Source organism: Lissotriton vulgaris, chromosome 8 (genome assembly GCF_964263255.1).
Source record: "Lissotriton vulgaris chromosome 8, aLisVul1.2, whole genome shotgun sequence".
Taxonomy (NCBI): Eukaryota; Metazoa; Chordata; class Amphibia; order Caudata; family Salamandridae; genus Lissotriton; species Lissotriton vulgaris.
The window spans coordinates 1,129,447,708-1,129,473,749 of record NC_141696.1 but is presented as its reverse complement, the minus strand read 5'-3'; the positions used below and the strand labels follow the sequence as shown (position 1 = coordinate 1,129,473,749).

The following is a 26,042-nucleotide window of genomic DNA, read 5'->3' as shown; positions in this document are numbered from 1 at the left end:
CCTGATGGCGCTGGCTGTGAGCGATGTAGTTGCTATTGAGCCTCCCAGTACTGTTGCTGAGCTGTGTAAAGATCTTGGCCCTTGGCGGACACCGGAGACTTGTGTTTGGGCGCCCTGCCTCACGACTGCTTCGGGACTTCCTTGTGGGTCCCACCGGTCCATCCTGGAGTTGAGAATGCTGTCTTTGTCGGCTGCCCTTCAAACGTTGCGGCTGTACGTTGCCCCTTGTTGGATGTGCGTTCATAGTCTGGCTCTGTGGTGGAGGGATTTTGGTGGCTGGCGCCGTGCGCTGCAGTGGCCCTCACCTTCGCTTTCTCCGTCAACGGTGGCTGTTCTAGATCTGGACTCCGTCGACATGCAGGATCGAAGGGGACAAGGATGAGGATGTTTCTCTCTTCTGGCTGTGTCCGGCGGTGCGCTTTACTGGGACATTAATGGACATTTTGGGAGTTAAATGTTGGTCAGGTACTGGGTCGGGGTCCGGGGATGGGTGGCCGTGGGTAACAATGCAGATTGTTTTGAACGTCTAATTGGCCCTCCTCCGGTCTTATGTGACTTCTTTTCCTTCTTTCTCTTTCTTCTGAATTTCGGGTATTCTTGGGGCGACAGACACACTGCTTAGGGGGGGGTAGGCCGTAGCCTTCGCATGTGTGTAGGGTGGGGGGTTCCCTTTTTTCTTCGACCGTTCAGTTACTATGGGCCTTATTTTTCTTCTTCTTCTTTTACTCTTTCTTCTTCTTATTTCCCTGGGTCAAGGGGTGGATTGGTACGTTGTGGGTAGTGGCTGGGGTACATATGATGTTTGGTTGCTTTCTCTCCTGTTTTATTTGCCACCAGCCTCTTGCTTAATAGATAACGCTCGCTGATGCTCCTGTATACTGATGCCCATGTCGGTCCTGGTACGGATTGTTTGGACTCTGATCCTTCTTGGCTCCTACTGCTCTGGACCTTTTTAAAAAATTTAAAATTAAACCTTCACTCCTCCTACCTCTCGGCGGCGCACTTAATTACAGTGTAACTTGGATGAATCGTGTTCTGCTCGATACGCTGCTGAGAGCCCAATTGCTTACTGATTGCTTTAAACGATCTCGAGGCCGGCCGGTGGGTTGTAGGCCCGTATTTGTTTGCCTATAATGTTTAATAAAGGTTTTCCAAAAAAAAAAAAAAAAAAAAAGTACCGAACCATGCGCACCATAGCAATGTCCTGATTGTTTGTGTTGGAGCATAGTGCATCTCTATAGTCCATTGGGTGACAAGGCATAGGCATCACTTATTATCAGTTTGCATACAACATAATTAAACATCTATACAAATTTGCACATGAATTGGAAGAACTGGATATACATCATAAGCAATACTCTTACAGAAAACATCGAGGAAAGGTAGTTAAGGCAAAGGTACACTCCTTGGAAATTGGCAGAACTGAATTTCTTCTTGTCAAGACAATAAAACACTTCCACAAAGGTGGGAACAAAACCAGGAATCTACTAGCAAAGAGGTTGATTGTGAAAAAAGGCACAAACCAGGGTAAATGTGGCTAAGAGACAAGAGGGCAATTAAGTATATAAAGATATAGGGAAAGTGGACCGGTCAGGATATTCTGCCTGGAATTCTTCACTATGGATGGTAATGAGGACTAATTCATGGTAGAGAATTTGTATAAGATTATACGAGTCAAAGGTGAGGGCCTGGAGTAATTGTTGCGGGTGAAAGGATAATTTGCATGACCAGATTAGTTAAAAGTGGTGAAAGCACCTTGGCAGTATGGCTGCATGATAGCTTTTTATCCAAAAACGTAGCCCAATGTTCGTACCGAAGCTCACACCAATCTTTTTTTAAACTTGTTTTTATTACAATTTTCCTAAGATAAACTGAAGCCATTATGCGCACAATGCAGAGCATATTGACAAAATATTGACTTGCAAAATAGCATGTAGAATGAAAATTGCTAATAGGACGTCAAATAACAAAAGAAAAAGGAGAAATGAAGAAAAAAAACAACAGTTTAGGTACATACAATAGAGAACTTTGATGAATCAATTCGTTACAAATGGTTAGCTGCTTCAGCAATTATTTTTGCAATGGGAGAGTCATCAGTCAGTAAGCTTAGGATGGAGCAGCAAGTAAGAGCTAAGTGGCTGCCAAATATTTTTGGGTCAGGAGGTGAGAGGCAGCAGAGAGAACATAGATTTCGCTGTTCGTGTTGCAGTACATCAAATCTCTCAACCAGACTTTCACCACTGGTGGTGCAACTCCGCCCTAATGCAGGGAGACCTGTCTCTTGGCTAACAACAAGTCAATTGCAGTAAAGCGTCTAATCCCAACACTCAAAGGGAGAACATACCCTAGCATTGCCAGCATCGGCGAGGGCTTAAGTTCGATCTCGACCATCAGTTCCAAATGTCAAAACACTGCTTCCCAAAACGCCAGGACAGCAGGCCAATTCCACGCTAAATGAATAAATCAGCATGCACTATCGCGCATCTCTGACAATTGTCCGGTTTAGTGCGATCCATCTGTGCCAGCAGCAGGGGGGTGACATAAGCTCTATGTATATATTTAAAATGTAGAAGTTTATGCTTGTAAATGTTGGATACATAACGAGTCTGCTCACAGCAATAGGCCCACATCTTGACTGTCAAAGGGTGTGTCAGATCCCCCTCCCAGGCCGCCCACAATCCCCTGCCCACCGCAGATCGAAGTGTCTGTGCAAGATGATACAATCTGAAAACTAGATATGTGCTGTCAGATTAGGTAATTATTGTGGTGAGGGGTAGAAACTCTGGGGCCTCCACAGCCAAGGGGCTCAGTGCCGCGACCAGCGAATTTCACGTTCTGGGCACCAGAAAACGGTCTAGTGTGGACATGTCACGGTCCTCTGTCATGTCCGTTACTGAGTGCATTTGTCTGTTTCTGAACATGTCACCAACGGTTCGGTGCCGACAGCAAGTGAGCGTGAGATGTGTTAGAGCCTCAGTTGTAAGAGACAGCCACAGGTTATCCAGAATCAGCAGATGCGGTGAGTACAAGTGGTCATATTTTAGATATTTGCGGAGACGTCCCCAAGCCCAGCATGTAGTTTGCAATGTATGAATTTCAGCCAGAGTCCTCCTGAGCCCAAGCGGGAGGATAATGGAAAAGTGAGAACGGTGGACCTGAGTATATTCGGGTTTTTAGAAATTGTAAGGGCGCATCTTTCAGAAGCTCTCCCTGGTGAGAGGTACTGGGGCTGCGAGCTGCTGAAGAATTCGAAAATAGCGATTTTATGCAAACTTGATCTTAACATTACTAGCACTGTAATTGGAGCGTTTTTAAACTGCTTTTAAAGCCGTCGTACTTTTTACCTTTGGGGGGCTGTCAGCTAAGGTGAATTGAGCTTCAGGTACACTGACACTCTTGACACCTACTCTTCCTCTCCCTTCAGCCCAGCCGTCTTCTACCAACATCCGGCGGCGGTGGGCGCCATCTTGAGCGAGGCAGGTGAGGTCAGCGCTCTAGTCGCGCCGTCCTCCCACCCTCCTTCCTCTGTATAAATGTGCTACCCGGCCAGACGGCGCAGCGGGCTGGCGCAGCGGGCGCGCCGGTCGCGCGCCGAAGCCGCGCCTAAGCCAAGCCCGTCTGCGCCAGGATCGCGCCGGTGGGCGCCATCTTGAGCGAGGCAGGTGAGGTCAGCGCTCTAGTCGCGCCGTCCTCCCACCCTCCTTCCTCTGTATAAATGTGCTATCCGGCTAGACGGCGCAGCGGGCTGGCGCAGCGGGCGCGCCGGTCGCGCGCCAAAGCCGCGCCTAAGCCAAGCCCGTCTGCGCCAGGATCGCGCCGGGAGCGAGCCATGCTGTCCAAACCCTTCCAGTCATCAGGTATGACTCAAATGAGCTGCTCTCAGTGCGTCAGACAATGGCTAGTCATAGCTGTAAGGGACACCCCCCCACCGATTGTCTCTGGGGCCCATTTTCATGCCGCTCCTGCAGATGGTCATCCCTGGGATCCACCGACATCATCCCTTACCCATTCCCCTCACCAACACACAAGTCTATCACCTTTCACTGTGGACTCATCAACGCCAGATCGTTGGCATGTCATGGACAAGACATCCACGACCTCATACTTTCTCACGACCTAGACGCCCTTTTCATCACCGAAACCTGGTTGAATGACGCGTCCAACCCCGACTTAGCAACCGCCCTCCCTTCCGACTTTACCATCCATAGGCGGGACAGACCCTGCGGTAGGGGAGGAGGGTTAGCTATCATCATTAAGAAATCCTTTACGTGCCAGACATCTGAACTGGCCTTGCTCAAGGACTGTGAGGGCACAGGCTTTGTGATTCAAATCAACGCCTCCACCTCTTTCTCAGGAGGACTTGTCTATCGCCCCCCTGGAAACGCAACACCTTTCTTGAATTCCCTCGACGAAACCCTTGGATCTCTCATGACCCATTATCCCACCTTCACTCTTCTTGGTGATTTTAATCTTCATTTGGAATCCCGCGAAGACCCTCACACTTCAAATTTCCAACAATCTCTTGACATTTTTGGCCTCTCTCAATTGGTTGTTCCCCCTATGCACCGGGCTGGCCACACGCTAGACGGCATCTGTACAAATTTAGTCACTCTAGCTGTATCTCCCCCAATCCCACAAATATGGACTGACCACTGTCTTATACCTTTTTCTATCAAGGCAAAACCTTTATCGCAACCAAACACTAAGAACTTCCCCACCCCCTTCTCGACCAACTGGAAGAAAGTAGCTGAGCGCATTAGGCTGCACCCCCAGCCTCTTGCCCCCCCCCCCACCATCGTCGGAGACGTATCGCAAGACTCCAAAAACTTCCACACGTGGATTAATAGACTGGTTTCGGCCATCTCCAATCCAACCACTCAAAAATCAGTCCCCCGCAAAAGAAAGCCCAATGCCCCCTGGTATACCCAGGCCCTCACCGAAAGCCACCATATGTGCAGGGTCCTGGAAAGAGAGTGGAGGAAAACTTACGATCATACTTCCAGAACCCTATACATCCAGGAAACAATACCTCTCCAACATAAAAAAAGCTAAAAAGGAGTTCTTTACCACAGCCATAGAAGTAGCCAACCAGAAACAACATACCATTTTTAATATAGTCAAATCTTTCACCCACCCCAAAGCCCTTGCACTGGAAATTCCTCCATCCCAAACCCTTTGCGCTCAAATTGCTGATTTCTTCATTGAGAAAATCAATAATATTCATAAGGATTTCCCCCCCCCCTCAATCCTCCCACAAGCTGCCGACACTAATTCACCCTCTTTGGGTAACTTCTCAACAGTTTCCCTGTTACAAACACAGAAGGCCATTATGACCTGTCGATCGGGAGCCCCCACGGACTCCTGTCCCCCGAGTATCCTCCACCTTCTCATTGAGGCCGTCAACCCTCCAATCAATACCATTGTTAATGAATCCCTCAGCTCAGGCATTGTCCCCGCTGAATGGAAGAAGGCCATTGTTAAGCCTCTAATGAAAAAACAAAACAAATCCCCGACAGATCTATCTAACATGCGCCCAATCTCCCTACTTCCGGCACTAGGCAGAATCACTGAGCAGCTAGTACACGAGGAGTTAAAAGCCTTTGTGGAAAACAACCACATACTGCACCCACAGCAATCTGGTTTCCGCCCTGGCCACTCCACCAAAACTGCATTGATAGAGCTATCGGACACCATTAAGTTCTTGCAGGAAGAGGGGAAACACGCTGTACTCATCCTGCTCGACTTAACCGCAGCATTCGATACCATCTCTCATGACATCCTCATTAACAGAATGCGCGAGATTGGTGTGACGGGTACTGCATTAATATGGATAACATCATTCCTATCCAACAGATCACAAACAGTTTCACTAGGCCCCTTTCTTTCAGGCGAAAGACCCACTACATCAGGTGTGCCTCAGGGGTCCATACTCAGTCCACTCTTTTTTAACATCTACATGGCCCCCCTGCTCACATTGATTGAATCCCACGGCATCCTCGTAACATCTTATGCTGACGACACCCAACTTGTCGTCACCATAGATAAAAAACACTCCGATGCTGCCCTCAGATTTCAGAATTGCCTCTCCCAAGTCTTCTCTTGGCTCAACAATAACCATCTCAAGTGCAATAGCGCCAAAACTGAAATTATACCCTTAGGCAAAGACACCCTCTTTTCTCCAAAAGATTGGTGGCCTCAACACTCTGAAGCCCTGCCGAGTGCGGTTTCCTCGGCCCACAATCTGGGTGTCCAATTCGACTCGTCCCTCAGTTTTGACGATCATGTGCGCATCACTGCAGGGTGCTGTTTTAACCTCATTAGACAGCTGAAGAAATTCTTCGACTTTCTTCCTATCTCAGCCAGGAAATCAGTCGCTGTGGCCCTGATCCTATCCCGGCTGGATTACTGTAATGGCCTCTTAGCAGGAATAAAGAAGTCCACCCTTAAGAAACTGCAAAGCGTCCAACACGCAGCGGCCAGGCTCGTTCTTAAACTCCCAAGAAGGTCCTCGGCCTCAGCAGCCCTTAACACTCTCCATTGGCTGCCCCTGCACAAAATAATCCTCTTTAAACTCCTTGTCACGGTTTTCAAAGCCACCAGGAACACAGGCCCTTCCTATCTAACTAAGCGCTTTTTGCGCTACATTCCATCGCGCTGCCTGAGGTAATCAGGAGCTAACCTGGTTACTATACCCAGAATTAAGCTCAAAACGAAAGGTGGAAAAACTTTTTCATTCCTGGCGGCTAAGGCATGGAACGGCCTCCCCTTCAACCTCAGGCACGCCCCTACAGAAAGCCTTTTCAGGAAACTCCTGAAGACTTGGATATTCTCTCAGCCCGATTCATCGGTCCTCGCAGCCATTTAATCCTTGTTTCACCAAGATGGTTCTTCTGTTTGCTCAGCGCCAAGATGCTCCTTTCGGAGCGATAGTCGCTCTATACAAATCCCAATAAATATCAAATATCAAATATCTGGGTGATACCAAAAATAAGCATAATGTGTCTGTGCCACCAAATAATATATATAAAAGTCGGGTACTCCGAAACCGCCCGCACAAAAGGCTGTTAATGTCTGCCATCCCACCTGTGCCTGTCCCCGCCCAGACCAGCAGCGTCCGCATTCGCCGAAGGGCGTTAATAAAGGTGACCGTGAGTGGAATTGGGATGTCTAAGAACAGATATAGAAACCGGGGTAGAACCACCATCTCAATTCGGCCAGCCATTGATAGTGGGAGTTCTATCCAGTGATCTATGTGTCCTGCAAGCTGGTCTATGGCGGGACCATAATTAAGATGGATGACCTCCGAAACCATGCAGTGTAAAACAACACCAAAATATCTGGGGGGGTCGTCGCACCAGCGCAAGGGGAAGTCCAGTGTGAATGGGAGGGTGTGGTCTGTTAAGGGGAAAACCTCAGACTTGGTCCATTTAATGACTAGTCCGGGAAATACTCTGAACCGCACTACCTAACGTATGATCAGAGAGATTTGTGGCAGGTTCTCGAACGAATAAGAGAATATCATCGGCGTATAAGGAAGCCAGGAGAGGGTCCAGGGGGAACCCAATCCCTCGCTGGAGGTGGCGCTCCTGCAGATGTTGCACCAGCATGTCCATTGCTATGATGAATAATAGGGACGAGAGCGGACATCCCTGCCTGGTGCCCCGCGATAATGAGAATTTATCCGAGAGCACCCCCTTCATTCTAAGCTGTGCAGTGTATAGTAAGCGGACTAAGGAACAGATGTTTTGTGGGAAGCCAAGCTTAGTGAGCGCTGCCTGAAGCGAATTCCACTCCAAGGAGTCTAATGCTTTTTCAGCGTCAAGCAGTATCGCCACAGCAGGAAGAGCGGGTTCTATCTAATTAACAACAGCGCATAGAGTACGTAGATTTACCAAGGTCGAGTGGTTCAGAACAAAGCCCGACTGAAGGGGAGATATGATCTGGCCTATTAAAAGTGATATATGTATTGCGAGAACCTTTGCCAATATTTTGTAGTCTTTATTTAAGAGTGATAGATGCGTCTCATATAGTTCTCTATCTGGTGGCTTGCCGGGTTTGAGATGTAGTGTTACAAGTGCCTCTCGCATGGTAGGAGGTAGTTCGCCCGAGTCCAACGCCACCGCACAGACCTCCAAAACATGTGGGATCGATAGTGTTTTATAAGCTTTATAGAACATGCCGGTAAGGCCGTCCGTGCTGGGGTCTCGGGAGCCATCCAGACCATCAATGGCTTCTATGTTCTCGTCCGCACCAATAGGCAAAGCCAAAAATTGTTGTTGACCCCTCTCAAGCCATATCATCGCTATTTTCTTTAAATAATCAGAGAGGGCTGCGCCCGTTGGTGGGGAACATGTAGTATATAGTCAAGTGTAGTAGGACAGGAAGGTAGAGAGAATATCAGCGCCACGCGTAACACAGGCACCGTCTGCAGTTTGGAGTTGCGTGATGTATGAGGTATGCTGTCGAGGGGTGAACAGATGGGCCAGAGTGCATCCTGGCCTCTCTCCGTCCCCATACAAACGAGCACGTGCATATTTCCCCAATATTTCCTCGCTCTTACCGTGCTGGCCTGAGGACGTCATTTACGGATAACGTTTCAGGTTTAATTTGCGGTTAATACCGCTTTGAAGAACACCAAACTCTAAAATACCCGTTGAACTTCGCTCTACCATGAGCTTCACCTATGTGCACTAGGATTAGTTTTAATCTTCTTGGACACACGTGTCAAAGGACACGTCCATCGCAATATCATACTGCCCGGAAGAAGCCCATGTTTGGGCAAAATGCATTGGCTAAATGTATCATGTGAAGCGCAACAAAGAATAAAAAGACCAAAAATACATTCATCTGTGAATGCTTATTACGTGTTCTTGTGTACCTAAGTGCCAGTGCCTATATATTGCCTCTCATCCAACCAAATTCACATTTCCCCAAATAGGCCGTCTCTCGTAATGCAAGCTCCTGAAAGTCACCCAAGAGTTTCGCACGTTGATGCAATGAAGAGGGGGCGTGCCAGCAAGCGTCTAGCCATCCAAGTCCCGCAGCACCTGCTTTGTAGCGTTGAGGTCCTGATGAATTATGCGCAAGACTGCGGCTTGCTTTGCTACACAAACACCCCTGATATAGACTTTGAAATCATCCCATAAGGTGGCGTAGTGTGGTACAGAGCCCGTGTTGGTATGGAAATATTCTACGATCGCATCTTGCACTTCACTCTGAAAGCCAATGTCCAATAAAGCGTCAGTTGGGTAGCGTCAAGATCTAGAAGGACGCGCAATGTTAGGCAACGTCAATACCAGCAGTACTGGTGAGTGGTCTGACAGGGTTTGAGGCAAATGATCCGCCTCTTGCATCGTGATCAGGAGGTCCGGAGTTGTGTAGCTCACACCACTTTTTAATTTCTTTTTGAAAGAAGGAACGGTGAAGCACTATTGGACATGGCCATTCTTAAGGGATTTCCCTAAAACTTTTTTGCTTTTTTTCTCCTGGTTTTTGCTGATTCTCTTTTCATGGCCTTTCGACCTTGGACACTTTCCCTCTGTAATACACTGTGAAAGCGCACACACCCTTCTTACACATGCTAGGAAGTGGTGCTTACTTGATTGGTTTAGGTGCGGTACTTGTGAGTACCACCCAAGGCATGTACTGCACTGGCTATTACTGGTCCGCAGCACTAATGTGCCACCCACAAGAATAGCTTTTAAAATATATCTGAAGCCTGCCATTACAAGCCTTTTTGTGTGCACTTGCTCAGGTAGGCATTTTTAAACCATTAGCCAATGCTGAGGGGGTTGTTCACTAAACTAGGACACCCCTACAAAACAGAGGTCCTTATAATCCCCTTGAAAAACAATCACTGGAGTGACCTTTTCTGACCTCAAGAGTTTGGAATCACCCACACACCAGTACCCGTTGTAAAAAGCCTGTGCATCAAGATTGAGGCCGAACTCTCCATGGCTAATCAAGTTGCCACCGTGGTTGGAACCTGTACAGGTCTAATGAGACAGTTGCAGAAACTCGCCCCCTCCTTTCAACCGCCACTTTACAGATGATTGTGTCAGCCACAATTATCTCTAGATTAGACTATGGGAATGCCTGAAATCTCGGCCTCCCTCAGAAACTCATCAACAAATTACAAGTGACCATGAATGATACAGCCAGGCTCAACATGGCGGAATAGCTGAATGACATTTACACTACAGTTTTATCTTACAGCAGGGAGTATCCTCATGGTGTTTTCAAACATGTCTTAAGCCTGCCATTGCAGGCCTGTGTCTGTGCACATTTGCACTTATGCTCCGGTTGACATTTCTAAATCATTGATCAATGCTGAGGGTGCCTTTCATTAACACTAGAGCACCCTTAGGGTGAACACTGGTGGGGTGGAGCAAATGATAGGTGAAAGGCAGAGTAGGTACACTTTTGTGTTCTCTACCGAGGTAGTGAAAACCCCCATTTGTATTTTCACTGCCTGTGAGGTTTGCTCTCCCCCATAGGTTAACATGAGATAATGGCTGAGAGGACTTTAAGCTGCAGTGGTGGCTTACAAATGAGCAGCCTCATGTTGTTTACTATCATTGGATTCACAATGACAAATTCTCCCTTGTTGTAAAGGTGCATTTGTCATTAATAGCTTAGAAATGGCACTTCTAGAAAGTGGGCATTTCTATGCACTAAACTCTTTTGTGTGCCTTTTAGTTTGACATCAGTCCACACTAGCGGCTGGGAGAGCACATCTGTACATTCCCCAGAGACAGCAATAAACATCAGACATGCAACTGGAACAACATACCTCTGCCATTTGAGTACTTGGCTGAATAAATAGGGGGGAGAGGTTTTGACACTTGGCCTCTGGGAAGCCAGATCATGGACCCACTAAAGATTAAGATCTGCATTTCAAGGCCTCATGGCAGACAGATCTGAAATTTAGGGACGACGTCTGTGGTTCAAGGGGGAATCCTCTGAATCACACCCTACATCATGGCACACTACAGTATAACTACTGGTGTCACACTTCTGCAGGGCAGAGATACACTTGGGACCAGACATCCTGGGCTGCGGGGTGTACACTGCCAGAGGAATCTGTTGTGCATAAGGATGAGACTGCCATTGGAAGGGATTGTGCACCCTGCCTGAAAAGAGGCTGGCCTGGGCTGACTACCTGCTGCTGTGTGTCTCCCTAGAGTGTGCTCTTTGAAGGGTTTGTTGGCTTTCCCCTGTTCTTTGTGGAGGTCTCAGGGACATCAAAGACTTCTAGTGAGAGACCTACACAGTCTTCATGTTCCACCTGGAGAGTGGTGCCCTCTTAAGTGACTACTTCGTATGCTGGATCCTGACTGCAGCATGGTGTGTGCGTGAAACTAAGTATTCTGCCTGGATACTGGATTGCCTTGAACAGAACCCCCAAGCTGTGCCTGCATCTAAGGAATGTGGCCCCTGCATTGTAGGGCCTCAGCAAGCACAAGCATCTCGTTGGTGATGAGCAGATTTACCGGTTGCGGGACTCAGTGTGACCTGCATCGTCGTCCGTGCTGCATCCCTCTCGTGTGACATGCCGACTGCATGCTCATTGCATGGGGTGTCTGATCCACAGGTTGTGACCCTTGGAGGGAGAGCACATCCGTAGTAGTGCCACTTTCTACTTCGTACAGTACTACTGAACTTGCGACTGTGTGTGTGGGACCGGATTGTCTGGTGCGACTAGTATCATTGCATACCAGACGTTGTGCCTCATTTCCAGGAAGGTACGGCGAACCTGACTCTTAGTTGATTGGGACTGGATTGTCTGGTGCAACTTGTATCATTGCGCACCAGATGTTGTGACTCATTTCCTGGGAGGTCCGGCAAACCCGACTCGTGGTTCATTGTGACCGGATTGTCTGGTGCGACTCGGATCAATGTGCACCAGATGTTATGTATCACTTCCCGTGGGGTGCGGGGACTGCTGTACCCCCATTCACTGAGTATTCAATTTTACCCTCAGTTTTGCGAATCAACAGCCTTCTCCTCACCTTGTCTGACGTTTTCATGTTGCCGGGTAGTATCGTCCGGATCGGGCCTTGGTGGTGAGATTAAGTGACTGGGCTGAGGAACACTACCGAGATTTATCCAAAGCGGGTCAAGAGACTGCGTGGCCCCCCTGTGCTTCGTAGAACTAGGCTGGTGCCACAAGGCGAATTTAAGGACCTCTTGATTGAACTGGGACAGCCTCTAGTCGCATAAAGTGGGTGAACTTTCCAAGTGGTGGCCAACCCCCCAAGGGTCGACTGTTGCCTGGTTACCCTGATAGTTACTCCAGCCTTCTCCCCCGGGCCCCCTGACTAAGTATGACTCTTGCCGTACACTGGTATAGTAAGGTTTTTTTTTTTTACTCAAACCTGTAGTGAGGTTAACTGAGAGGTGTGGGGAGGATTTTGCCATGGTGTCGGCATTTATAAAAAATTACATGCCGAATAACATTTGCACCGCGTTACAGTGGCGAGTGCGTGTATGTGCAAGTGTGCTTCTTAAGGACATGCCGATATCTTGTGCATCGCGTTTCAGCGCTGTGGGAGTGTTGGGAGAGTGTGCTGCATGAGAACAGCTTGCTAATAGTTGCATCGTGCAGCGGTGTCGTTTTACTTGTTTATTTCATTACCTAATGACCCATGGTGCTGCTGAACAGTTTTATAAATTCCTGTGTGTACACATTCCTGATATGGGTGTGACCTGGGGTGCACCCTAGAAATATATAGATTTGATTTGAGTTAATTTCCTGGATGGGCCCAGTTCTGACAACGTATCACACCACACAAGGGTGCTGGGGGTAAAATAGGATTTTCCCAAGTGGGCATATTACTGATGTAATTTTAACACTGTTGGGCCTAGGACAGCTAGAAATATTTCCAAGTGTGAATTATGCCCAGAAATACATGATGTTCATGTTGTGTTGATTAATGTTTGTGTTGAATGCAATTTTTATTTACATACAGCACATGTTAAGTCTCTTTTGTGTGAGAGTGCTGTGCCAATGCTTTATACATTGCCTTTGTGACAAGCCTGACTGCTCAGTGCCAAACTACCCAAGGGTGAGCGCAGGCCATACAGTGAGTGTAATCACCTAACCCTGACAGGAGTTGAAGATTCTGCCTGGCTTGGGCACCGCCTCAGCCATCCAGAAAGTACCAGTTTTAACGAGCACTGAAGGACTGATCCACTCATTTCGATTATACCAAAACTAGGCACGAATCTTTCCCACTGTAACTCATATTGCCCAATATGTGTGCTAAAATTGCTTGTGAAGCTTCGAACTGACCTACAGGTCTCAGTTTTGTTAAACAAGCCCTCTTTTCTAATCCACCTGGAAGGATCAGGCTTTCTTAAATCTCTGCAAAGAAGTGAGAACACCTAGAAATAGATGAAGCGTCCATTCCATAGTTCTCTCGATGCTGAAAATATATTTGACGGAGTGGATTGTAGCTTTCTGGACTCCATGCTGAAGTCTGTGGCCTTGAGTCAAACTGACCAGCTGTCACAAACGTAGAGCAAAAGTTAGAGCTAATGGGATAATATTTAGACCATTTTTAATTGAGTAAGACAAGTAAGATATGGTTTAACAGTGCTGCTTTTTGGTCTAACCATAGATCTTAATATGGAGCCATTGCTAAACGAAATAAGATCAATAACAAAATCAGAGAGGTCCAAAACAACCAAAGCACTTTCAAATTGTCCCAAATGCAAATGATTTATTGCTGTCAGTGGCGGAACCACAGTCTCCCTGCTCAATGAGGAATTACCATTTATTTGCGTGTTTTTAAATAGCGCTAGAATCACTCCCAGGGGAGTATCTCCGCGCTTCGACCGCTGCGAAACCCTTCCTGGCTTCCCTGAGAGATGGTCCCTTAATGGGTATCTCCAGGGTGAGACCAGGCATCCCCGGCGGTCTGGTGGGGCCGTTAGTGAAGATGAGGCAAGCTAATGCCCAGAGTTGCCGAGTGTGATCGCTGATCAGAGTGGGCACCGAGGCGAGAGAATTAATCGAGTCCGTTGACCCTGGTCCAGAAACCTGCCGCGCCGGGAATCGAACCCTGGTCCCGGGCTGTCCTCTGCTCTCGGGTCTGCCGCCTCTAACCAGTGAGCCACACTACTTCACTTATAGCAGAGTAGCAGGTTTTCAAATCAACCTAGATAGCAGAGTAGCTGGTTTTCAAGTCTCCAGCTCGAGTCCTTGTCAGAGTCAGTATGCTGCGTTTTCAATAAGTGTACTAGTGCCTCCCAGGCACTTGCCAGCTCCAATGTCTTATCGCTTTTAGCACTGGCTGCCAACTGCAGCCTCGTGATTCCCTTGCATTCCGCCCATTTAATAAATTCAGTAGGCCATCTCTGAAAACAAGGGCCCTTCTTGGCCTTCCAGTGGGCTGTTATTTCCCTGTTCGCTAGCAGAAGTCCCAAGTCCATAAACGTACTTGTTATCTTATTCCGACAGGTATGGGGGAACCAGTGCAGCAAGCAGAGACCTATAGTGGATTCTATGTCCCTGTCAGTGACAGTATGTAAAAGAGCGACCACCTCTTCCCAAAATGTACCAAGTTGAGAACAATTTCACAGCATGTGGCCGAAATCCGCTCCTATCAAACCGCAGCGTGGGCACATTGCTGAACTCACATTAAAATATTTATAAATATTTTCAGGCGTAAGGTATGCTCGATGAAGAATAAAGAAATGCACTAGCTGAAAGCGTGCATTCCTAGTGCCTTTCCATGCACGTTCCACCAGTCCCGCCCATGCCTTCTCAAGGATTTTGTCACCTAGATCTACTTCCCATCGCTGCCGGACCGTTACTAGTGGGGTCAATCGCTCGCTTGTCATTCTGCTATATAAGCAGGTAACTGCCTTGATGGCGCCAGCAGCTAGGACTACATACTGACAAACCATGGAGGTGGGCGGTTCCCTGAGTCCTATTTTCCAAAGCGCCTGATGCTAGGAACGCTAAGTGTAACAAGTAGTCTCCCCGAGGCAATTCATATCTGTCCTGTAATACCTCATGTGGAATCAAAGAGCCATCTTCATATAGATCCCCTATGGTGGTCAGCCACCTCTCCGCCCAGTCCATCAGCGCCCCCAGCTTCCGCCATGAGGTAGGACACTACATATCGCCAACAGGATGTTAGGGGCATATGGACGCTGTAATTGTTGGCGTCTTTGACTTCTGTTCCAGCAGAGCTTAAATGTCCCCATCTCTCGAGTTAGAGAGGAGGATGGGAGTGGCAATTGCAATAGCAGTTTGGAAAGCGTTTGCCTATGTAGCTGATTCCTCTCCCCATCATCAGCACTGCGGAACGTCCGTGCCACCCCCTGAGTAAGCCACTGTAGTTGTGCCGCTAAATAATACAATTCAAAATCAGGGACTGCCCGTCCACCCTCCGATTGCTGTCTCATTAGTGTGTTAAGAGCCACTCTCCGCCGTCCCCCAGCCCAGAGTAACCCAACCACCATTGAATGGAGTTGCTTAAAAACAGATGCTGGGATCCAGATCAGCAGCGTTCTGAAATAATACAGCAGACTGGGGAGCGCTACCATTTTGAGAATGGCCACTCACCCAGCTACCGAAAGAGGGAGCGTACCCCAAAACTCAATACAACCCTTAAGTTGTCAGCTAGCCCTGCCCACGTTACCCTTCAAAAGATCAGTTTGGGTGTGATAAATGCGAGTGCCAAGATACATCAGACATTGTCGCTCCCATTGTACCCCCTGCATATATACTTGGCCCTCAGCCTGCAGCACCGTGGGGAACAGGCAAGTCTTTGTCCAATTTACCTTTAAACTGGCAACTTTTCCAAGGTCCTCCAATAAAACCTTCGCACCATGAAGGGCACCTTCCACATCAGCCAAAAACAGAAGGAGATCGTCGGCATATAATGCGATATGATGAATTTGCTCTTGCACTCTCAATCCTGCATAATGCAAGCCCATCCTAGCCTGCGCCGCCAGCGGTTCCATGGCCAGGGCGAACAATAGAGGAGAGAGGGGACAACCCTGCCTCTTCCCTCGACCCACAGAGCAAGTGTCTGATATCATCACTCCCGTCTTCACCTGCGCTGTGACCTGTCTAAACAAAAGAGATGTCCAATCTACAAAGCCATCTCCCAATCCAAATTGTCGCATGACTTGGAACAGATATGGCCATTCTAAGCTCTCAAAAACCTTCTTGATATCTACTGCCAAAATGGCAGCAGACTCTTTGTGGTAGGTGTCAGCCTCCAAAATTGTAATGAGACGCTGTACATTCTGAGCCATATTCCGAGTTGGTATAAAACCCGCTTGATCCGTGTGTATTAATTGAACCATATATGGGAGCAGGCGAGTCACCAAATTCCGACTCAAGATTTTATAATCCGTGGTCAGCATTGATAATGGCCGATAGGCAGTCCTGTCATGGGGAGGCTTACCCGGTTTTAGCGACAATATAATTAACGCCTCTCAAGTGGTGGCAGGTAAGATACTCTCTTTCCTCGCAGTATTATACAGTGTCACCAATCTGGGGGCCAACAGGTCGACATACGCAGTATAAAATTCCACCGGGAGGCCATCCACACCAGGGGTCTTTTTCGGGCCATATGCTCCCATGTGGTCCGGGAGCTTTTCGGCCCGTTTGGCGCCGAAGGAACCCCTATGTACGATGCAGCTTGGAATCCAGCATGAGATTGTAGAGCCTGATTGGATCATTTAATACGCTCTCTCAAATAAAACATTCATAGTTGATCAGGGTTGCTCAGGCACGCGGGTAGGCGACACATAGGTAGCCTACTGTGTCAGTACCAGGGTATGGTATGTCTTGTTTTCTCTAGACCAGCCAGGCACTCAGCTCCAGCAGGGAACATCCTTGTGTGAACTCCCTCTTCCTGAATCCCAGTCAGTGCTGGGGACTCACATTGTCGCTGGAGTGGAGAGAAATGTACAACCAGGCCCCATATTTCCTTAGAACTTACTTTACTAGGGATGAGTTTCCAGTAATGTTCTAGCTGCTCAAGGCAATACGCAACGTCTGAGTTGGTGCCCCACATCCTCAAAGCAAAAGTTGCATTTAACAACCTTTACTACCACCCTTTTTCTCCAGATGGTATGGAGAAACATTTTCATGCGATGGATTCTTTTTTCGTGGTTGTTGTTCTTCCTCTTGTTTCCGCTGCTCTTCCTCCTGCTCTCTTTCTCCTCCTGATGTCATTTTCAAAAACACCAGAAAAAATTTAAGTGTTCCACCTGAGGTGCAGAGGTGTCAAGACTAAGGATACACATCCAAAGAAGAAGAAATGGGAAGGAACTTTCAGTATAAGAGGTTGGCAAGTGTCCAAACCAATCAAATGTATTTGTTGCTCTGTCACATTAAATCCGTGGTTCCGTCGCAGCGGCGCCACTGCGCCACCATGCCACCCAGAATCTAAAAATTTGCATTATAAGAACCTTGTAAGTTAGTGTTACTTATTGGAATATAAGTTTCTATGTTATTTTACTACCTAACTCAAACATCAATTTAATAACGTCCATTTATGTTTTTAAAAGTTGTTAAAAATCACGCCGGATTCATGGTCCCCCCCGTGGAGCCCGGAATAGGAAGTATGCATGGGCTGGGATAGCGACAGTTTCGAGAATCCTACAAACATTGGGAAAAAAATCATTGTTTTTGAAAGAATTAAAGATATGTATTGCGGTATAAAGCCTTATTGATTGGGCCAAATGATGTCAGTTAGAAGTGGCAGTAGCCTGTTCGTGAGCAACTTGGCAAGTATGTTGTTGCCTACATTCATAATGGACTGGGGCCTGTGTGAGTCGCAGCCTTTAGAGGGTTTATCTGGTTTCAGAATGGTGACATCAGCGGAGGAAGGGAGGTAAGCATCCCTTCATCCAGGCCTCCTCGTATACAGCCAGGAGGTGCAGTGCCAGAATCTGCGAGAATTCTATGTAAAATGTTACTTGTCTAGCTAAGCTCTTTGCTTGTGCTAAAAGGGTCTGTTGTGAGGAGAACAAACTTGTTTTTGTTTTTTATCATTGTATGTGCTCATCGTGAACTGCATATATACCCTTTCTTAGTTGTATTTTGTCTTACTGCCTGTAATATTTTGCATATTTTGTAGGTTATTCTGGTGCAGGTAAACCCAGGGGAAGCATTTACAATAAGGAGAGAAGATGGCCAGTACCAGTGCATTACAGGTATGGTTTATATTTTTGTGTGCAGATAAAACGGTATCATCCTAACTGATATGGTTATTTGCAGGAAATTGGCGTCACTCATTAAACTTCATCACATATTTATTTATTTTAAAAGTTACTTTTTTCCAACTGGAGCCAAGGTTTCACCTAATTTTTCTGTGGTCGACTTTATCTTCACAGCGTATTCTACAAAAACTCTGTTTTGCTGGCATTCTGTTTACTACAATGCGTCTACCTTAAGTGATCAGTCAGTTCAAAGACTAGGACTTGCTTTTGTTTGTCGTTGATGATTTGTGGGTTTAGTCCAGTACTTAAATCAATAAATTATTGAGTTTTATTGAATCCCTTCCTCAGTCTTTCACATGCAGTTTTCTGACGTTTTACCAGTGGCGTTCATTACTTCCTCCTATTTTGTTTCTTATAATGTGCACGAGTAAGTGCTGTTGAATTGTCTAACGTATACATCCGTCAGTGAAAATAAAGTGAATTTGGTACTAGTCATCAAGAGTAGAATAACATGATTCGTAAGCATTTTCTGTTTTTACATAATTCATAATTATACATATGTGTAATGATACGTTATTTGAATATCTCAACGTATAAATGGGATGATAATGTCACGAAAGGATAAATGGTGATAGAAGTAAGACTTATTATTGGTACGTGCAAATGGACTGATGACTGATCTGCTCTATACAAATGTACAACATTTTTTAAATGTAAGTATAAATGGTTCACACTACCTCACATAGTCCTAATTTTAGTAATGGGCTAAATCAGATGTAAATACTATGAGGCAATAAAGTAGCGACTTTTATTTCATTTATAGTCTCCTGAAAGTCATCACTCTTAGCCAATAGGTTTCTTTCCTATGGTGGTTTTCGAGTTGCTGGACAAGAGAAGCTTTTAACTGCATTCATCATCATGATTTCTTTTCAACAAACCTAGAAAACAAATGAGGAGGGGGTAAAATGTGAACATTGGAGGGTGGGGGCGGGATGCAAGCCGGACCTACCTTCATGAAGCTCCTGATGTGCATTCACCCCTCAGGGCAGACCTTTAGATGAGAAACTCCACGAAGAGTAATGGAGAAACAGGGGACTCGTGGGAATTAAATTGGGAAAGTAATATTGACTGCAAGACAGAGTCAAGGCTGTATGTCGGCTGGTCAGCTCTATTCCGTAACACTCTGTGGACGCTGCTCAGAAGGTCTACAACGGCAGAGGAGGAGTAGAGTGTTTGAAGTGCTGGCGGATTGCAAAGGAGAGGAAAAAGAAAGTTGTAACACTGAAGGACCTGATAGATATGAATTCTGTTCTTCCCAGCCAAATCTTTCGCTGGTAATGCCCCTAAAATCTGGAACTCCAACCCCCCCCCACCTCAGGACTATCCCCTCATTCCCTAAATTCAAGAACCTGCTCAAAGTCCTCTTCCTAGACCGCTCTTGAGCGAAACGTTAAGATCCAAGGACGCTCCTTTCACGGTTCTCCATCTTTCTATATTCTCTTGACGGTAGACTTTGATGTGGACCCAGAAAACCTCTTGGTCTTCCTACCTGGTTAAGCATAGAATCTGATTAGACGCTCGTCCAGAAGGATCGACACCCTACCCGCTCCATGCTTGCCCGCTTTCCTATCTGAGCTATACGCGGCTCGATCCTCCATGGACTATCATAATATCTGTACTACATAACTGCACTTGACTGTACATGTTGTATAGCGCTCTGATACCCTCGGGTCCAGCTAGCGCTATATAAAACTCCTAAAATAAAAAAATTAAAAAATAAATGAGAAAATTAGGTGTGTAAGGAGAAGCCATCTTGGGGGGTGTCCAAAATGGGTAGCTAGATGAGGTCTGTAAAAATAGAAATGGCAGGTATAATTGTACTGTCGAGTGAGGTGTGCAGGACACAAGTGCCCCTATTATTAGATGGGGTGATTAAGGACTCTAATACATTGGTTAAAACACATACAGAGAGCCAACTAGAGAAGTACAAAAACATATGTATTCTTCCTCTGGAGGTTGACTTCTAAAAAAGTGTGATTTAAAGGGAGATAGAAAATGCTTCCTTTAAGAGATACTCTGAAACAGTGCCTTACTTGAAACATGAGTTTTGGGACAGGAATGACTCCTACGTGTTAGACAGGTGTGTTCCCCTGCACGGAGTGTTCACATGTATGTATATAAGGTGTCTTGATTTTTATTTTGGCCACGGCATCATGCTAAACAGTCATTGTGTCTAGAGGGTTAAGCCTGTTCCTAAGTATGTGGACATGTCCTGTAATATGAAATGGCACATCAAGCGTGACCTCATCATGAGCTGTGGACTGTTATCACTGCTCTGGGTAAAGTGCATAAAGAGGCGGTTGCTGCATACCATGTATTTCTTTTTTTAAAGAGGTAAGAATTGTTACCAGACCTTTTTTTACTTTTTATTTTCAGAATGTTTTTTGCGTTTTTTAAACAAACATGCCATACAATGAAATACAACACCTCCCCAACCAGAATCCGTTCCCTGGGCAGGCCACTATAATAGCATCCCAAGCAAGCAGTATCGGAGCTCTACACACTCCTCTAGATTCTTCTTTCCAAATCACTTCCTCTAGCAATCTGCCCACTTCTTCAGCTTCAGCCCGATCTATATATATCAGAGCCACCAGCTGTTTTCCAGCTCTTTGTCAGCTGTCTAAGGGCGAGCATTAGCACCAAATCCACAAACATGTCCATCACCTTTTGGGCTGCACTGCAAACCAACAAACTAAATTGCGGAGGACACCTAAAGTGCTTATCTGTAGCTTAGCAAACAACTTTTAGGGCACTAGCTCAGTACAGTGTCAAAGTTGGAGAGAACCACACCATATGGTAGAATCCCACATCGTCCACACGGCATCGAGGGCATGCTGATAAAGGACCAGGGTACATGGCATATCGGGGTGAGGTATGCCCTGTGTAGGTAATAACATTGAATGAGTATAACGCGAACATTCCCGGACACCTTGGGGGTGAGCTCCAGGGTCCTCTTCAAGTCGAGCCTAAGTCCTCCTCGCAGCTCTGCTACAACTGAGTTTAGGTTAATCAAGCCCTCTTCAGCAAAGCTCCATAAAAAAGTAACACATGGACTCATGTTCTGGGGGTTCTGAAGTGCCCTGCCCCCACCGCTCACTGACTCTGCCCAATAGAGCCCTGTGCAGCAGGAAGTGTCCTAACGGGATGTCCTATGCCTCCCTCAAGTCCAGAAAGGAACAAGCTTCACTCCCCGCAAACAAATTGCACAGCATTGTATGTCCCACCTCCATCCACTGGTGCAGCCCCGACCAACCCCCCTGGGTGCTGGCAACACAGAACAACTTTCAAGGGTTGCTCGCATGTGTACAGAGCCCTATTTCGTGTTCTCTGTAATGCCCGTGCCCATGCATAATGCTCAGTCCTGACCAACATGTTCTTGTCAGGCACCATGGAAGCAGGGACCGGTTTTATTAAGATGCTAGTTAAGAGAGTTTTGCATGGCAAATCACGTTCCTGGTGGCCCAATTTATCCCAGAGCACTGACTGCCATTCTAACTGTGCAGCCAAATAATAAAGTTCAAAATACGGCGCTGCCAGTCCTCCCTTATTCACCAGCAATCACAATTTCCATAGTCCCACCTGACTCCGTGAAGTCCCGAGTATAAAGTAAGGAGGATACCATCGAACTCCCGAAAGAAGTGCTACTGGCAGGGCTGCTTATAAGTAGAGGAGCCTCGACAAAACCACCATCTTTGCAGCTCAGGGCAGCAATGGTCCAGCCAAAGTTACCTTAGTAGATCAAGTCCCTTTGAGTGATAAACGGTGACTTCTAAATAGCAAATGGTAACAGATTCACACCGTAGCATCTGGACGGACGGAAGGGTTCGAGCCTCCCCCGGGTCAGTTCGCAGTGAGTATAAGCAGGACTTGTTCCAGTTAATCTCCAGGCCAGATAAGTGTCCAAAATCTCTCAAAGCTGCTACCGCCCCCTCCAGCTTGGAGTTGTTACCCCTTATATATAACAGCATGTCATCTACATACAGAGAGAGGTACAGTCACCAAGATGTGTAGTCCCCTAAAGTGTCCATCCTGCGGAATTGTACACACAAACGGCTCTAAAGCTAGAGCAAATGTAAGAGAGGACAAGGGGAAACCCTGCTAGGTGCCCCGCTCCACCGTACATGTCTTACTTAGGAAGGATATGAACCATGTTTTCTGTCTCAGTCGAACCATGAAACCAAAGCAATAGGAATAGGAGAGTGGACCTCATGAAGAATGCCCAGCAGCCAAAAACCTGAAAATGCTGGAAGTCCCATAGGAAGAAGGCAGCAAAGATTTGAAGAATTTGAAGATTTTTTGGTGAAGTGGATTATGAGACTTTTTAGATTTTCAAATATCCCCTCTATGAGTAACTACAGCAATTTCTCCACTTGTGATGTCCTCACCAAAGCATGCTGTCCCCAAGTCATCATAAACATAGGTCTCAACTGGGCCCTAGTTCATATCCTGTTGATAACGAGCAGCTCCTTTCCACACTGGACAGTCCTGGACTGCTTCTTCCTAGAACAGTCAGCAGCTCAGCTGGAGGTAAGTTCCAAAGGAGCGTTCAACTTCTGGTAAGAAGTCTTCCTGGCTGGTTCTTCTGAGATCTTCTAAAGTTCAAACAATTATAATTTACTAGTCCTAGAGGTTCAGTCTTTAAGGAAAACTGGAACTGGTTGTAGGAATGTAGTGCCCAATCAGAAGGCATACCATCTTCAAATTTGGACTCCCTGACTACATGCATAGGGAACATCTTTGCTGGCATGTTCCAAGCTTACTATAGTGAATCGAGATAGGAGTGACACATGCTGAAGGGCTTCTGTATTTGGAGGTCACAGGCCAAGTGTTACAGATAGCTTTGATCTATTGAAGGACAACAGACCGCCAAATACATTTCAGTCCGTTTCTGTTTCTGTGTGAATTCTAGCTTAGAAACCCAAATAGAGTGAAACAACATTTGAGGTCTCTGAGGCTCCAAGGATAAGTGAAGCCAGTATGGCACTCTCAAGAAACAACCTTTTCATATTATTTGCACAGTGCTTATTGAAGGGGGCCTTATTAATTTCTGTATGAATCTGCATGTTCACCACACCTATTTACCTTCACGCAGCACATGGTAAGGGGGAAGTAAAGGACTCCAGTTATGGGAGATAAACAGATTTTATGTGACTCTTCTCTTATGAATAGACTTCAAAACTAGGACCCATCTACGTTAATAAGCTGCAACCAGTTGGTAGTCTCCTCATAGACTAGCTAGAGGACATTTGTCACCTTTTACTTTGGGTACCAGTGTGACTTGGGTGTACTTCCAATCCAGAAGAGACCTGTGATCTGATAGAGCAGCAACAAATTGTGGAGTCCTTCCAGTTGTCCCACTGGAGGAAAATGTAAAAGGTCAAAATAAAAAACCAAATCCTAGAAGGATGGTACAACTATTCTGACAGAGCAAAGACCTGTGTTCCTACTTGTCCATTTTTGGTGGAATCCAAATATCCCAAATTTTTAAATCTCCCTAATTAAGAAAGCCACAGTTTTTAATTTCAGAACAAATAGGTGGAGAGCCTTGTGTTTCACAGTCACAAAATAGATATCTACAATATTTTTTTTCAGAATGACTCACTATGACCTCAACCACATCCAAGCCATCTTTAATTTGTCTGCTTTTGCCACTGTATTCAGTTTCACAGAAGGGGGCTGAAGCATAACAATTGATTCAGGACCTATCAGTGCAGGAGACATTGCCTACAGTATAAGATAAAGTCATTAACAGCTTAAAAGTAATCTGGGTTTCAGGCCACAGTTTATTTCAAAATTGAAACATACAGAGCACAGCATTTACATTCATGGTACATGGTTACCAAAGACAGATAACATTTGTATAATCTTTGTTTACAAGACCATTGAAATACAACGTTTGAGATTTGAGTGTGGCTCCTGTTTAAGAGTTAAAAGTAAGATAACGGAAGTCATGGTTAACTTTTTTAAATGTATCAGGGCAGAGGTTGGCAATTGATTTTCTCTTTTTTGTGGTAGCAGCACATGCTGAACTTATTTTATATTGTAATGCTGAGCAGTTTGATGCAATTGGGACCATAAGAAGGCTTGGGATAAAAAAGGCCTAAGATTACATGGAACCTAATGTGAAAATACAAATATATAATCCTGTCCATGTCTTTGGTCATAAAGTGTAATAAAATGCATTAGGACTCAATTTCAGTTGCTAAGACTCGTTTTGGTGAATCTATTGAACCACGTGGTCTAGATGCCATATTAGCACCATCACCTTCGCGGCGTGTTTAGTTGCTGTCGCCATTTAATTGATTTTAAAAACAAGAATATGAAGGCCAGTGAAATCACTGGAGCAAGCTATGAAGAAACTTTAGCATCCATTGTCTTCTGTGCCTAATCAATGAAATGAGTATCAAAAAGGCCCTTCAGTGAAAATGACAAACTTGCAGAATAGAGACACCACAGAGCACAGTAATTCCAGAAGGAAGCTTGGTACTAACACTTTTCCTCATAAGTGTTCAGAGTATGCACGGGAGCCTGAAACATGCATTTAAGTGAAGTTAAGTGAAAAATTTGAGAACCTATTAAAATTTATTATAGTGTGAAGGTGACCTCCTGAGGAAGAGGTTGAGTCCTATCCGATTGCGCCAATTTCTCCACATGATTGGACTGAATTTAATATTATCTTGCGTAGCGCAGCAGAGCAGGATTGTAAACTGGAAGAAGGCAACAAAAAAGGCGAGACAACTTTAATAGTAGATAACCTAAACCAGAGCACACAGGAAACCAGACACCCTTTTATAGAAAGGCCAACCTAAAGTAGTGAAAAACCATAAAGCTGAGCCTAATGAACCTCCGTTTGTTAAGGTACATTCAGTCATAGTGTCAACTACTAGCAAAAGATCAGTGTTCAAGATTACCTGTGGGCTGCCTATAGATAGAGAGAAGTCAGGTTTGGTTGGTACCAATCCTAAATTTCTCCCAAAGACGGTATATCAGTTTCACCTAAAACAGTCCATCCAATTGCCAGTATTTTTCCCCAACCTTACTCAGATGCAGAAAGGGTTCTACACACTTTAAATGTAAAAAGGGCCCTCATGTACAATATTGATAGAACCAAATCATTTAGAAAAATACAACTCTGTTGCCTACTCAAAACCTCACAAAGAAAAGGCAGTTTCTAAATCCTGCATTTCACGTTGGATTGTCAAACGAGACTGGGCTCCAAGATGGCCTCCGCTATGTTGAACCTCGTTGAGGCTTCCAGGCTCAGGATCACTTTTTTGGTCTAAATCCCGTTTAACCTGCCATCTGCTCCCTGCTGCTGTTGCAACCAGCCACTAACTCCACAGCGACTTTGCAAACGTAAGTGGATTTGGAACAGTAAATGGTCTTCTATGATTCCATCATGATGTTGCTCAAGGCTTCTGATTTGAATCTCCAGGAAACTGGAAGATGACGTTTCTGGGTCTCGACAACTGTCCTATAATCTGCAGAAGCTCTTCCTCCTGCTGATCCAATTACCTGTGCTGCCTTGGTTTGTCACCGCACTTCACTGCTTTTTAGGTGGGTGTTTGAGATGGATGACTGATTGCCAATCGATACCGCTGCCTGCCATGTTGATGCACACGACCGCTAGAGCTGGAAGACGGTAGGGGTTCTGGCCCGACATCCCCCTCCTGCTACAGACTGATGTTATTGTCCTATAGCGCTGCTGCACTGCACCATACATGATTCTGTGGGACTGGTATTATACTCAGCTCTTGCTGGTCCATATCCCCCGGACCAACACCCCTGAT

General features: G+C 46.0%; 1 protein-coding gene across 7 annotated transcripts in view; it reads left to right on the top strand.

Moving 5' to 3' along the window:
- Positions 1-26,042, top strand: part of FNDC3A (fibronectin type III domain containing 3A) — a 1,489,010-nt gene that overhangs the window by 428,648 nt on the left and 1,034,320 nt on the right. For all 7 annotated transcript variants that reach the window (XM_086934979.1, XM_086934981.1, XM_086934980.1 and 4 more), the window contains one exon: positions 18,111-18,186. In XM_086934979.1, the coding sequence (XP_086791105.1) occupies positions 18,111-18,186 (76 nt within the window). The remainder of the gene's footprint in view (positions 1-18,110; positions 18,187-26,042) is intronic.